The 15,001-nt window shown below is 39.3% G+C and overlaps 1 protein-coding gene across 2 annotated transcripts; it reads right to left on the reverse strand.

Moving 5' to 3' along the window:
• Positions 1–3,847: 3,847 nt before the first annotated feature.
• Positions 3,848–12,479, reverse strand: apbb1 (amyloid beta (A4) precursor protein-binding, family B, member 1 (Fe65)). 2 transcript variants are annotated; one of them, XM_029518154.1, is made up of 15 exons: positions 12,349–12,479; positions 11,050–11,717; positions 9,813–10,018; positions 9,650–9,709; positions 9,251–9,330; positions 9,077–9,143; positions 8,368–8,514; positions 7,745–7,872; positions 7,378–7,383; positions 7,068–7,182; positions 6,870–6,954; positions 6,700–6,780; positions 6,455–6,570; positions 5,982–6,158; positions 3,848–5,796 (listed from the first exon to the last, which is right to left on the reverse strand). In XM_029518154.1, exons 2-15 carry the CDS (start codon positions 11,693–11,695, stop codon positions 5,641–5,643), a joined length of 2,070 nt encoding a protein of 689 aa, XP_029374014.1. In that variant the 5' UTR covers positions 11,696–11,717; positions 12,349–12,479; the 3' UTR covers positions 3,848–5,640. The 2 variants fall into 2 exon arrangements, with proteins under 2 accessions (XP_029374014.1, XP_029374015.1); XM_029518155.1 differs by lacking the exons at positions 7,378–7,383; positions 12,349–12,479 and having other exon boundaries at positions 5,641–5,796; positions 11,050–11,695.
• Between the last annotated feature and the right edge of the window lie 2,522 nt (positions 12,480–15,001).

The raw sequence follows: 15,001 nt of genomic DNA on the forward strand, positions 1-15,001 counted from the left end.
CATCCAAAGCGTGCCAGAGAAGTATATTTGTCTTGAACAAAGGGACTTGTCAGGGAGTCGCATTGTGATTTCAGCATCAGAATCAGAGACATTTCCATTCATGCCTGCCTTGAAAACAGGTGGAAGAGAGCTCAATAGTGTTTCATGTTGTTTGCTCAGATATTTATCAGACGGATAGTGTTTTTTTACACTCAATGCCCCCAACCCTGTCTTCTCTCTTACAGTGTTCATTATTGTAAAAAACAAACAAACAAACAAAATAGAATTTTAAAGTTGTGTTATCATGGCTGTTTATTTTATTGCCTCTTTTTCATTAATCCTGTGTGGCTCCTGTTATCTCTGTTCTGTTGAATAGACTTGTTTGCTATAACGCTTTTTTTTTTATTTTATTTTTTTTTTAGGGTGGGGTGCAGTAGGCCATGATAAAGCAGAAAGTGGAAACGGCTTGCTGTGACTAAGAGCCTTTTGGGATACCTAATACTTTACCACAAATACATCAAATAAATGTATTCCAATACAGATATATGAAAGTTTGGGTTTTTTTTTTTTTTAAGATTAATATTAGATACACCAAACGTATGATACAACATTCAAAAAGACCTTTTATGTGTTAAATCACTTCACTCACTCATTCCACAGCATTGACAGGGGCTACTTCTCAGCAGAACAAATACTTGTACTTTTTATACTTTCAGTTCATGTTGCTGATAACAGCTCTGTGTTTGCACTTTGGTTATGCTATTGAATTTGTTTTCACTGTGGCAAAACTCTCCATAAGAAGTTTTGGTAAATGCTTATTCCTCTACTGGAAACAATTGATGTGCTGCTCCTTTTGTCCCCTGCTTTATAACCGAGTTGAACATTAGGGTGTCCTTATTGGTTTGGGTTGTGGTCTGGACTGGTGTTGCCATTCATAATCACATGCTGCCTGCTACAGCACAGCGGAGTCAGAAAAGACGGCGCTTCCTGCTAGATTGGCGTGTGTAGTGAACTGTTACTGAACCACTGCTGAGCTGCTGAAATCGCTGGAGAACCACTGGAGAAATGATTATCCAGACAGCAGTGGGCTGCTGGCTGCTCCCACTGGCAAAGCAATCACCGCGTTATTTGGGAGAGAATGAATTACTGAACATTTTGAGATTAGGCTGTTTAATCCTCCCATGAAATGCTCAGAGCATTTGAGTCTTGCATCTGTATTATCTCTCGTTTATTCTCCATCACCTGCCTTTCCGTGTTTTATAATATGGCTCGTATTTCATTGGACTGTGGGATTGTTTTCTTATAACGCTCCCTGTAGAGGTAGCATAAAAAAGTATTATTCTGTCCTACAGCTCGCCTTTGTAGCTGATACATCTCTGTGCCTTCACTCATCTCCCGTGGCTGTGCTTGATTTGCTGTGGCCCTGACCATGGCTCAGCACACCGTGGAGTCGGCCCTGATTACCGACAAGCACAGATCTCTGCAGAACCCGGGAGGTGCCAAAACAAAAAAAGCAGCAGAAATCATAATGGGTTAGCACTGCTGAAATAAAGGCAGGAGAGGATATGAAAATCCCTGTACAAAAAGGCATATTTTTGCAATATGAATCCGTCAGAGAACAGGCTGTGCCCCACAGCGATTCCCATCATCCCTCTCAGGCCTTGATACCAGGTTGAAGACTGAGTTTGCGCCGGCTCCTTTTATCCAGCCTGAGATTGGTGATTAGATTGAGGAGCCCAGCAGAGGAGACACAAGTCCTCTCCTACACACTGAGAGGAAAAGCAATGTTCCACAAGACTACACATTCATTACTCCAAAATAAATCTCCATTAAACAAATGGCATGTGCATAATTAGTCTATAGGAATAATTATAACTGTGATTATTTTCTCCATGGACCAACCTATGTAAATTGTGATTGACACCCAGCAAAAACGGAGTGCATAAATCTGACTTCAGAGATTCATGGATACACACTGCAGAACCATCACATGCAGCAGAACACTGAGGCAACAAAGGGATTTAGATCATGCCAACACCACGCAGTCATTATCCAATATATACATGTTCCAACAACTGGATGTTTTGTTTTTTTTTTTTATAGGGAATAAAGAGTGAAAGAATGCATTACATTACGCAGAACGTTAATCGAGGTAATCGGGGTCCAGCTCATACAGTCTAATGCAACAGCCTTGCAATAAATCCTGCCGTCAAAGAGGATTTAAATATTTTGTTACCATTGACACAAAGGAAGTGAACAAGTTAAAAGGATACATTTCAACAACATCACAAACTACAACCTGACAGCAACACCTCCTCAGAAAGAGATTCAAACAAGACTAAAGCTGTACATTGACCGGGCTACACATATGCTACTGGCACTTATACATGGAATCAACACGCTGTTGTATTTACTGCAATTGTAGGTCAAGCAAAACCAATTGAGAGTTCCACTGCCAACAAGAACAAAACAGTTTCCATAAAACATTTCATCACCATCTACTACGATGAACTGTAACATTTTCTGACTGTGATTGGCTCCTCCATTCTTTGTCTGCTGTTTTGCACAACGGGAAAGACGTCACCATCAAAACACTTGAAACTGGCATCTGAGTATAAAATCTGTCAGCAGATGGCCAAATTCACCTGCATGCTGCCAGACTGCTGCGTTGTACACGTGAGTCGCATTAAGGCAGCAATTTTTCTGTTAAAATAAACTTGTGGTACGTTTAACACGTGTTGGGTTCATCCGGACAGTCAATCAGTGTCTCAGCTCTGGGCTTCCCCTCTATTCCTTCAAAAGACAGCTCGACCTGTCCAACTACCGGGAGAAGCCGCTGACAGAACATCACTAATATTCGTGGGGAGATGGTCGAGCCCATTACTATCAGTCTGCAGCTCCGCGGGGTTCCACTTGATATGCACCTTTCATCTCTATAGCCATCTCCCAGGGAAACAATAACCAGCCCAACCCATCCTTTTGAACCCAGCAGGTGGGGGCAATGGTGCTGATATGAAGTGAACAGATGACTTCGGGGGGAGAAGGGGAGCGGGGGGTTGTTATGCATTTTTTGTTCATGCATTGTGTCGCTGGTGTGTCAATACATATGGTAAGACCGGTGTCAGCAGGTTTAATGTATATGCAAAAGAGCCAGACAGGTTTGTGTGCAGCTTCTTTTACATTTTAATGGAAAAGCTGGGAATGATAGATAAAGCCACTCATAGAAAATGAAAAAATGTCCTGGCCTCCACAAGCAGAGACCAAAGAAGACATTTTCAGACTCTAGGATCCAGACCTGGCCTTTAGAAACCGATTCAATTCAGAGCCACTAAACTGCCAAACATGAAATAAACCATAAGATAAACGTTTTTTGATATGTTCACATTTATTGTGCAGTGACTTTTATATACATACATTTTATACACCTAATTTACATGGACAGAAATAAATTAATCTGCTAATGTTCTTAAACTCATCTGGTTTTAGTGTTGCCACTGACTGGACACAGCAAACTTTGAAGGAGAAAAAGCACAATAATTCCAAGTGACACATGAGTGACAAGGCAGTATTATGGGTCACCGCAGCCTAGTTTTCATTAGTGTTATATCATACATATAAAAGAGGCAGTTGGTAAGAGTTTCAGTGTTTGATAAGTTATTTCAAGAACAAAAGGAATTGATGAATTCTGAAGTTTGAATAAGAGTCACAAAGCAGTCTCGATGATACATTTGGAAATCTCAACTGTGAGTCTTTTCCAATGCAATTTGAAATAAACATCTCTAATTGTGAGCTACACAATGCTGACATGAAATTAAATAAAATGACTGAATTTAACACAGTTTGAACATTAAACTTTTTCCTACCAGGGAATATGTCTATCAGAGATTATGTGACTTTTAAATACAATTGTATTTGCAAACCTTCTTTTATGCCTTTTTTCATTACATTTTGTGTTTTAAATGAGTGTTTCATTTGTTCGGTTCCTCCCCCGTAACACCAAAGACATTGAGATTTTATTTGATCTCTTGGAATCAGTTAACCTGAGAAAGTTCAGTATGTAGGTACTAAGGTTTCAGACAACATGGCCAAACAAATTACTCGCAAGTCGATCACCAAAAATCTTACCAACTACTTCTTTAACATAACTATTACTATTGTGCTACATACAGTATTTATCACTGACAGACACATAAAGATAAAATACAGCTTGGCTAATAAGTGTCTTTTTTATAAAAAGTAAATCTAACAAGCTAATGTGAAAATCTTGACTGTGTACATTGTAGTGTGTGGAAACAATACAAAAACAAACCAAAAAAAAAAAAAAAAAACTTGAGTGGCCAGGGCCCACACACGTCAAAATGTGGCTGAGGAAAAAAAATTAAATGTCAACCATTGGACTAATCTTCTGTAGATTGCTCATTTACACAAACGGTAAATACAAACATGAATCTGCTCTCATCTTTTCAGTCTCACAAGTCTTTCTACTGCTAGTTTATGATATACACTGACACTAACTAGAGTGACATGCCTATGTAACACGAAACAGCACATCACCTCCAGCCTCCTCTTACCATTGAGAAACACAGAAAGAATTTACAAGATACATTGATGGGTCTTAAGCACTAAATTGCTGCAAGCAGCAAGAACTCTAAGCTATCAAAACATGCAGCTTGTGGTGAGTTTCTACAGTACTATTCAGTGGTTTGTTGGTGGTAAACAGCTGTGTGAAAACCCAGAGTTTGTATTTATTGTTATTATTTCTATCACAAGGTAATGATTTTCAACATGGCTCTGCTGTTCCATAAGCCTCGCACCCAAATGACTCTCATTACAGTCACAATTAATCACATTGCAGCTGTCATATCACCACACCATACAGGAATATCTGATTATTGCACACTAGCACTGAACTTGCAAATGTTCATGCAGAATGGATGAGAAACACACTACACTCAAATCAGTGGTTGCTCACTATGTGACAGATGACCATACAGTTCTTTGGAAGACTAAAATACGTTGTTTGGGAGGGTCAGGAACATTTAACTATATGGTACACAAACTGAGATGCTCACAGCGCTTGTGTGACAACCTAAGGTAGCAGAGAGAGGTGCAGTGATGTTTTAGAAAATTAGTATTAGGATAATCGACACCATCTGACAACTACTGAATTACATTACATTATCTTCTTTAGACAGTAGAAAAAGGAGGAGTGTTAAAGTTGGTAAATTGCACCAAGGAGGAAAAAGGAACAAGAGTAATTCTAGCAACCTCTTTTCCAAGCAAATTCTAGTGTCGGTATGTAAAACATATTACATCCATATCCAACATTCATAGCATTGTTTCTGTTAAAACACAAAAATAGTTAAGACTCACAGAAAGAATCCCAGCAAAGAAAACAAAATTGATGCCAGGGGTTCATCTGTTTGGAGATGAGAGTTTAAAATCATTGTATAAAGTAAAAGGTAAAAAAAGAAATAAATGCAATTTTCAGACACGCATTTTCTCCAAAAGAGACTCCACATTCTAGACTACTGACTAGACAAGTGAAATGGTCATAAGGCGAAACTGTGGCACAAGGATGAGAGAAGGAGACGAGAGAATGAGAAGGGGCTGTAGTGATGGACTTGTGTCCAAGAGACCTTGCATCATCTCTGCTCTGACTCAAGGGGATTGAGAGCCTGACCTGTAGCTTTTAAAGCTGCCCAGCAGACTCTGCACCCCCTTCTTGACCCGTCGAGCCACAGAATCTGCAGGGGGAGTTGGCAGGCAGGAGGCTAGGCTGGGTGGACGAGCATCCAAACATTTCTGGTAGCGAAGCTATAAGAAGAACACACACACTGAATTATGTAAGAGACACTTGCCTCAATACTGGAGTGTCAGCGCAAACAATTGTGATTGGCATTTGTGCTAGCTTAACTTTCAATGATGGGACAGAAAGTTCTGATTTCCCTTCATATCTCCATTCTCAAAGGTTCCATCTCATGTACACGTTTCCAACTCACCATACAGGCAGCTTGGACAGCCTCGCTCAGACTGGCAGCATTTGGTTCACACCAAAACATGTGGCAGGTGAAATCTCTGGGACCTTCAGCCATGATGAAAGCGAAGGTGTGGACGTCCTTCCCAACACCCATGAACGACAGGAAACGCACCCTGCACTCTGACAGCACCTCCTCATTCTAGATGAATGTCACAATTAAAGAACTTACTGAGTGCAATATCAATATTTCCTTTTTATATTTTCTATATTCAAATGTTCTCACCACAACCTTTTGCTGTGATAATTGTAGCTAAACATTTAGAAAAACAAGTTCTTAATATTTGTAATTTTTTCATCCTTTTGTTTTAAGGGAAATATTCAATTAATAATGATCAAGTGAAAGTTATGAACATTTATTTTACCCAGTACAATAGCTCTGTTGAGGCTCATTGCGATTTCATTTTAGCCCCTTAATTAAAAAGCTGTTTGAATTACCTGTCTTGAAAGTATTGTGAGCGTGGCTGGTGCAACATTCACTGAGACAGTAGCCCAGTCGTTTTTATCTTTGCCATTCATTGCTGCCTCTAGTGCGTCATTGATTACATCCATACCTGAGACAGGGAGAAAACACACACAGACCATGATACAATAAATTAACTTGAGAGCACCCATGGTTATAATGTGGACAAATTATTACTCTCTGCAGCTGAGCCATTACTCAAATAAAACTGGTATCTTACCGACTGGCTTCACCACAGGCTCACAACCAAGGTAATAAACATGGAAGCGCTGGAAGAGTTCATTTTTTGGAGCAGGAAACTCTGTGAAGAAAAGAAACAAGCATTACATAATCTGTTTATACAGGTTTTTTACTTTTCTTGATACTCTCACTCTAAATGTGCAGCCTTACCTTCAACAGGGAAGACCATGGGTTTATCTGGGTCAGAGTTGAGTCTGTTCATTCCTGGCTTGGTTGCCTTTCTCTCCATCATTATCTAAAGTGAAGTTAAGGGAGGGGAATGTGTGAAATTCAGCAAAGAAATTCACAGCTGATTAAGAACAGTGCTGAGTTCATAATGAAAGGAAATTATATGCAGAGGTGGCTGACCTTTGAACACATCTCATGTAAGCTGGTGGCGATGTTCTTGGCAGGTGAGTCACAGCGGAAAACATGACACTTCAAAACCTGGGTGAGGTTGTCTCGAGCCACATAAGCAAAATCTCTGCAGGTGAAATCATATTGAAAAGGTCACATTCACATTTTAAATATTTAAAAACAGCATAAATGTGCTCATTTTAGATGAAAGAAAAATTGGCTTATGTGCACATATGACAAACTCATTCACTGCTACAAGTAACAACCACAGAAGACAATTATTGACAATCAAGACAATTAAGTAGAAGTCATTGATGTATACCTTTCTCTGGTTCGAAAACGCAGCATGGAAGAAAGAACATGAGGGTTAGAACATTGACGCAGGCAGGAGGCAGAAACAGGGCAAAGCTGAGTGGTATTTTTATATGTAATACATATAATAATTCAGCAGAGGGCAGCAGCGCACAACAAAAAAAGGCTGCACATTTTCGAGCAATGTGGCGGTTGCCATCAGTTTTGACAACCCTCAGTCACAAGTAAAAAAAGATGTCCAATGTTTTAAATTGCAAACATTTCTAAATATCCCATGTGAAATACTTGTAAACAAAAGTTAGAGGCTTTTGGTTTTTTTTTTCTTTTTTGTTTTTTAATAAATTAAGAGACCTCACTAGAAACATTTTCTCACTGACCTGCCGTTGTCTCTACCTACTCCCCAAACGCGGATGCTGCCAATGGGCTGAGCATGAAGCAGAGTCTGGCCAAGTGGGTCAATCAGGTTCATCGTGTCATTCTCCAAAACCATCAGCATGTCCTTCCCCTGTGACAAACAAATGTATAAAAAGGTTGAGCTATTAGTAAAAAAATATCACATTGGAATTATTTTAGTAGATACAGCAATGTGAATAACAACTTTGGTTGGGATGGTTATAAAAAAAAAAAGGCTTCACAAAATATAGCAGCTGTGTTGGTATATTTCAATTAATTATGCAGCCCCAATATTTACTATGAGCAGCCTAGCTTTCAACTAACAATTAGTGTAGTGTAACTATTAGTGTATTTGTGGGCTTCAATAAAATTCTGATATCTATGCATTCATGACTATTAGAGATGGTTTATTTAAATTCCTGTATTAATTTAACCATGGAAAGTTTTCTTTATATTCAAAAAACTCCTGAAAATATATTGGACCATTAACCCAGACAGCTTTCAACCAAATAAGTGGTGGCCAGATTGTGTAAACATTAAACAGGTTGATCTTTAAATGCATTTTCAATCACTATCGTATGTATAGGACTTAGCAAAAGCCTCTCACCTCTCCCCAGATACCAGCAGTGTCATGAAGGTTGTGTTTGTGATAAGACAGCTGTCTGATGCAGTTGTTGACAGCAACACTACTCTTGCCAGGTGCCATATCCTCCTCAGACATCTCTACCCAGCCCAGGGAACGAACCGCAAAGCACTGAAAATGCAAATATGCAACAAATTAGTACAAAACAAGATGGCACAAAGCGGGTTAAGAACAGAACAATAAAGGTTCAAAATCTGAAGTGCACTTGCTTCACTGTGAGTTAACATTGCTCTTTTCACCTCTTTTACTCTCATTTAGTTGTGTAAGCCAAGCTATTTATGAAAAGCTTTCTTTGGTAAAAAAAAAATATGAGCAAAGGTATACGAACTGGAACTGCAGCACACTAATCCATATGTCCAAGTGAGAGAAAATATTTATTCCAGAACACACAAACGAAGCCAAATAGGACATTTCAAGTAAAGCCCTTATTAAGACAAGTTAATTAGTTAAATTACACTTGAATAATAAATTTTCTAAAATTTGTTTTTGAGACTTCCTTAATATTCTGGAGCAGTTTAGAACCATAGTGCAGCCCCCTGAAGACCAACACTTTAGTAGGCCAGTCTTGTGCTCAAGATCAATAGCATCAGCATCTCTAAAACCATGTCAGCTTTTCAAACCCTTTCTACTTTTGACATTTTTGAGAATTTCAGCAGCACACACACTGATTTACCTTCGTTTCTATATCTGTGGAGAGTGGCGCAAGCTTCTCTTCTTCCTCAGACTGAGAGCAATTGTAGCTGTAATAATAGATTTAAAATAAAAGGAATAAGAACATGGAAAACCAACAAAGGAAAAATACAAATTTCCAACTACTAACTAGTTAAAAAGCTTTCACAGCACATACTTCAGGTTGATGGATGCATAGCGTAGAGTTGCCCCTTCAAATTCCTTCAGACTTTGATCAGATGCTGCCTCTCCTTCCTCCTGAAGACATAGATAGGAACAACCAGGTAGCGATAAAAATTTCAACCTTGTTTTACTTAATCTAGCTCGAACAGATGTGTATACTAGGCATATGACATTCTGAAATACTGGACACATGAAGAAGTAAGGCTTGAGAAAGGCTTAGAAGGTTTATATCATATCCTGATATTGGCTTGTATGCAGATTTAGAAAACAGCATGTCTTGACAAAAACCTAAGCCAACATGTTCAGATCTTACAACATGTCTTTTGTTGACTGGAAAATGGGGAAATATTATACATTCTAATAATGATTGTATTCAGACAACACCAAGACTTACCTTCCATAGTTCCCCTTCACAGACTCCTTCGTCTGTGCTGGAGAGGTGAGCCCAGGATTCCTAGAAAATGCCATTAAAAAAAAAAACAAAAAAAAAAAACTATTATTACTTTTGAATTTCACGTCAGAGTCTTCGTCCCAGTGTAAAGGGCCTTAAACCTCACCTCGTGCTCCTCGCAGGGTGTAGTCTCAAGAGACATAGTGGAGGACATCATGGAGTCACCAACTTTACCCAGGGGTGAAGGAGGCTCCCACTGAGTGGTGCCTGTAGGGATGTGCCAGTAGTAGGTGCCTGATGTATCTCGCACTCTCATCCATCCTGACGGTAGGTCAGTGTCTGTCTCAAAAGCACTGGAGTCCCAAAATGACTCTGAAATGGCAGGGAACAAGAGTATTTAATGTCTGATTAAAAGGTAAAGAAAAGAAGTCTTTAGGAAGAGAGCAAACAAAAAGAAAGATCAAATCAAATGTGTATGCTGAACATAAAAATAGGGATAATTATCCACAATGACCAGCAAACAATACCTTCTTTATCAATAACAACAGCTGTCATTTGTAATTTATCTTTGAATTTATCTTTTTTTTTTAACCAAGAAAAAGACATAGCTTTAATGGTGTTGATGAACCTAAACTTTATAGCCTTTTCTTAATCAAACAACAAGTGATGATAATGTTGCTATATTCAACTGCTATACATCACTGTATACCCTTTTATTATTACTGAATATTCATACTGATAAAATTAGACAGCACAAATGTTCCACCTGTCACACACTGCACAAAAGCCAGAGCACATCCAATTGCACAGATTTTGGTATTTTGAAGTAATAAGAGAAACTTCTTATAAATGAAACACAAATATGGTGCATAAGACACAAAAAAGGAGCCATGAGCATCAGTTCCTTAGTATCCAAATAATTAATGGCTCTTTCACATTATAACAGAACTGTTTTATTGTGCATTGTGGTGAAAACAATGAACAAGTATTTTGACAGGGATTTACCAGCTGTGACAGGATGGCGGGATAGTGCCCATGTCCTAGGTCTGTGTATGTGTGTCTGTTCTCATACCAAAGCATGATCCAAGAGAAAGTACTGCAGTATGAATTACCACAGAGGGGCTTCTGGACACTTGAATCGCTGGTATTCATATCTATGGACAAATTTTCTCAGCACAATTGTATTACAACTGTGCAAGATATAGCCACAAAGTTTACTAGGTGTTTCTTTCATGTAATAATGTAACAACAACGAATCCTTCATAAGTTAGAACATTAACATGTTGACGCACATCGTAGCTGGTCTGTGAAAGCTGTGCCTTCCAACTGCTTGTATAGACATGTGAAATTTTGCATTGTTCCATAAATGTGAAACTTTAGCATCAACAGAATCTACTATTTACCTCTGTTGCCATTTGGGGAGCTGTCAGCTGTGTTGTCTTGTGACAGTGCGGGCCAGCTGGACTCTTCATCACTTGGTGTTCCGTTCATATTGGAGAATAGGAGGCAGGCATTTCTTCCCACAACACTGCTCTCTTTCTGAGATTGCACATTAGTCTGTTCTTCTGTGACTTTCTCCCCTCCGGTATCGCCTGATGTCTCCTCCTCATCTTCCTCCAATTTGCCTTCCTTCTCTTTGCAGTCCTCCTCTCTCTCTTTGTCTTTCTCCTCTGTAGAATCCAGAGTGTCGATGAGTAGAGGCTCATTCAGGATGTTCTTGGATTCCTCTTGACTCAGACCAGGGGTCATTGCTGTTTTCTGGGACCTCGTCTGCTCCCCGTTTCCCTGTTGTTCTTCCTGAGTGGTGTTCTGATGAGGGAAGTCTTCCTTGTTCCCATTCTGGCTGATGTTACAGTTGTGGTCCTGGTCCTGCTGGTTTTCAGCTACTTTCCGCAGCTGGTTCTGGCCTTCTTTGAGCCATTTGGCATTGTTGCCTGTAGACTCCTGGTCGCACCAGTGACTGCCGTCATTCAGCTTGTTCTTTAGCTCTTCATCTTGCTTTTGTTTGTTCACGACATATGGCATATCTTCATCGTCATGGCCACCCATGGTAACTTTCCATGCAACTGCTCTAATGGAGGAAGAGATTGAACTGTATTAGCTTTGCTGTTAGCAGGCTGGCTAGCTAGCCATCAGGCTAGCGATTACCTGAATTCGTTAAATTGTACCGCGACTGCTAGTAATTAATGAATCTAGGTGTTTATTTTGTCAAAATTACACATAAACTGTAAATTGTTATGATAAATTGACTGTAGCTTTTAAGCACACTAATATTACGTTTAGAGACATGAAGTAAGTTTGATATTCGTCTTTTCCGGGTTGCAGACTGCTGTGTTCACTTTCACCGTTGGATTATTCCACGAAAATGAAACGTACTTCAGCAGTTTAGCCTTCAATTTGCCAACACGACCTTTTCCTACTTAGATATTGAGAAAAAATAGATAGCCTGTCATGAGCTCGGTGTGTCATTTAAGAATCCGCCGACTGGTTGTTAACAATAACCCAGCTGTGAAAGCAGCCTGCGTGCGTAAACACGGCGATATTTATCAGATGCCACCGCCGCAGCTGGAGATAACGGGCACCGTCCGCCATCATCACCGCCGTCATCTTGGCTAAGCTAAAATTAGCCCCAAACAGCAAGGCCAAAAATGCCAGTGCGGCGATTAAGATCGTCAATCTTACGGTGAAAACGTTTGACTTACCAGCACCAACAGGTCTCCTGTTGTCGAAAGATGCGGAATCGCGCGAGCTAGCTACATATTTCCCCTGAATCGTGAGGGCTGTGCTCGTCTGTAGGTGGTGTTTCTGTCAGTGGGCTCGGCTGGTGATGGAGGGCAGACCTGCGTCACGGACTGACGTCACGGCCGGGCAAGAGACAGGAGACAAACTTAAGGATTTCTAATCCACTTCTCCTTCTCCGGGACGCGTTGATCCGGTCTGGACTTGGTCAATTTCTAAGGACCAAAGTCACCAACCACAAACTGGGCCGAAATAATATAAGTACGATTAAGTACGATCTGCAGGGCAAAAGCTGTTTTATTTATCAGGAACTCTTAAAATCCCTCGACAGTGGCAGACATTTCTTTTACTGTAAGTGACATTAGTGTTACATACAGTAACAGTTATAAAATATGATTTTACAGGATTTCATCAAAGGCTGACTGGTCTGACAAATGACCCACTGGCTGCTGCTTTTTTTTTTTTCTTTTTTTTTTTTGACCTGCCAGATTGTTCCAAAGCGGGTGGTGGAGCTGAACTAAATCAGTTTTTCTAATCAGTTTATTTGCCCTTAATGGCTTCCTCCCATTTTCTGCTGTTTATCCACTTAACGTAGATGATGTTAGGAATTACTCCTGGGAGGTGCTGACAAAAATATGACATAGATCTCAATAAATTCGTGAAATTGGTTAAATGAATTATATTAAATTATTTCTTTTAATTACCTCATCATCCCTGCAGTATTTCATACTTTGCCTGTTCAGCCTATGCATTTAACGTACTATTAAACATGCTATTAAAAACTTATATCTCACTTGATTTGTGCAGAAGAACCTTGGTTCTGTACATGAGAACAACTTCAAAATATTTGGGACTTTCGTAGGCCTGTATTAATTCTGTATTCTCTATTAATTCTAACTTATACAGCTCTAGACATCTTCACCATTTATCTGAAGATGGTTGGGGTCACATTGGACATTATACTTCATTTTGAGTACATTTGTTTAAACTGTTGATCTTTTGCTGGCAGTAATCTCTCCTCCACTGCAAACTCCTCTTTTGTTTAAGTACAACCTGGAAAAGACTTGTGTCTTCATCCAAGTCCTGTCCTCCCAAACCCACTAAAGGATACACATCAAAAAGACGGTTCGGACAAATGTAAAAAGCAGGTGTGAATGTTCAAATAGCAAACTTCCCCAGTGATTTATAAAAAAAAAAAAAAGTGAGTATTGTCTGAAAAGGAAATGAATAAGAAAACAGACATGTCCTGATGCTTTGCCTTACTCAACTAAACAGTAAAACACCAGCTCTGGTCCTGTTCCTTTATGCTGCGGACACAGTGATACAACTGCTGAATTCTGATCCAGCAGGATAACACTACAAGCTTTAAACTAAATGGAAAGAGAGAGAGTAAAAAACAAAAAAAATAGACACAAACTCGTGTCTCCTCTGCAACTTTTTGGGCCAGATTAAATGGGCCATTACCTAATTATTGAAGGTGGAATATTTGTAGGACTCTCAACCTCATCATTAAGGATAGGAATGATAAATTTAACCATCTCAAAAATTGGCATGTCAAACATTATTTATCCCATTGCTTCCCTTTCCATCAAACATTTTTCATGTGATATTATCTACTTGCTTATTATTCTTATCTGCTATGCCTGTTGCCCAGTTGGCCTTTATATATTGTCTCATTTTGCTCAAGTTTCAAGAGGGTCATAGAGTCATAGTATGCAAAAACATTTGCTTATCTTGCAAATTCTTACCTCCAGCATTTTCATGAATTGGCTTGACGAAACACTAAAGTGCAAAGCAAGTGACTAATAATTGGAAATGTTCTGTGTTTGTGAACGAAGGTTTTATCAGGCTTGGGAGAGCAGCTATTCAAAAGACATTATACAGTTTGCCGATGACTTCATGATAAGAGATGGTTGACAGGGAAGAGATCCAGCAGCTGGGGAAGTGGTGTGCAGGGAAACATGTTTCAAAACATCCAAAACACAGAAAAGTGAGCCTTTAAAGCAAAGAGGAGCTTTTAAACGGAACACTACAAAATGTCAGAAAACTTGGGGTCAGCATCGACATGACTCATGAAGTGGCCATGAACAGAAGAAAGGAAATTACCTTGAGATGCATTTTGACAAGTTTTTTCCCCCAATTTCAGACTGCAACGTGCCAACCTTTTGAAAGTTCAAGGAGGCTTCTTGAATTTAACATTTGTAAAGCTTTTTTTTTTTTTGGGATGCTGCAGCAGGAACATTGGACAAGAAAAAGGCCAACTAGTGTAAATGTGACAGACATTAAATAAATACTCCATAAAAAGTCCCACATTGTTACTTAAGTAAACGTATGGTATTAATTTTCTTAAATTCAGTTAACTTCTAGAAAAGACAAATTAAAACCCACACAAAAATCCAAAAAGAGCTAAGTGCACGCTTACATATATTTATGTATGAACTATAGAGCTAAAATATTAGAATATTCATTCCTTTTCTATTGTATATCTGTGAGGATTGTGAGGTGGATATTAAACAATCCCAGCTAATGTTCCGGGTGAGAGTGGGCTCACCCCAGGCAAGTCCAAGACTTAAACAATTGCAGATAAAATTAAGCTAATATTTCAAGAGCAAACAA

This window comes from Echeneis naucrates, chromosome 13 (genome assembly GCF_900963305.1).
Source record: "Echeneis naucrates chromosome 13, fEcheNa1.1, whole genome shotgun sequence".
Taxonomy (NCBI): domain Eukaryota; kingdom Metazoa; phylum Chordata; class Actinopteri; order Carangiformes; family Echeneidae; genus Echeneis; species Echeneis naucrates.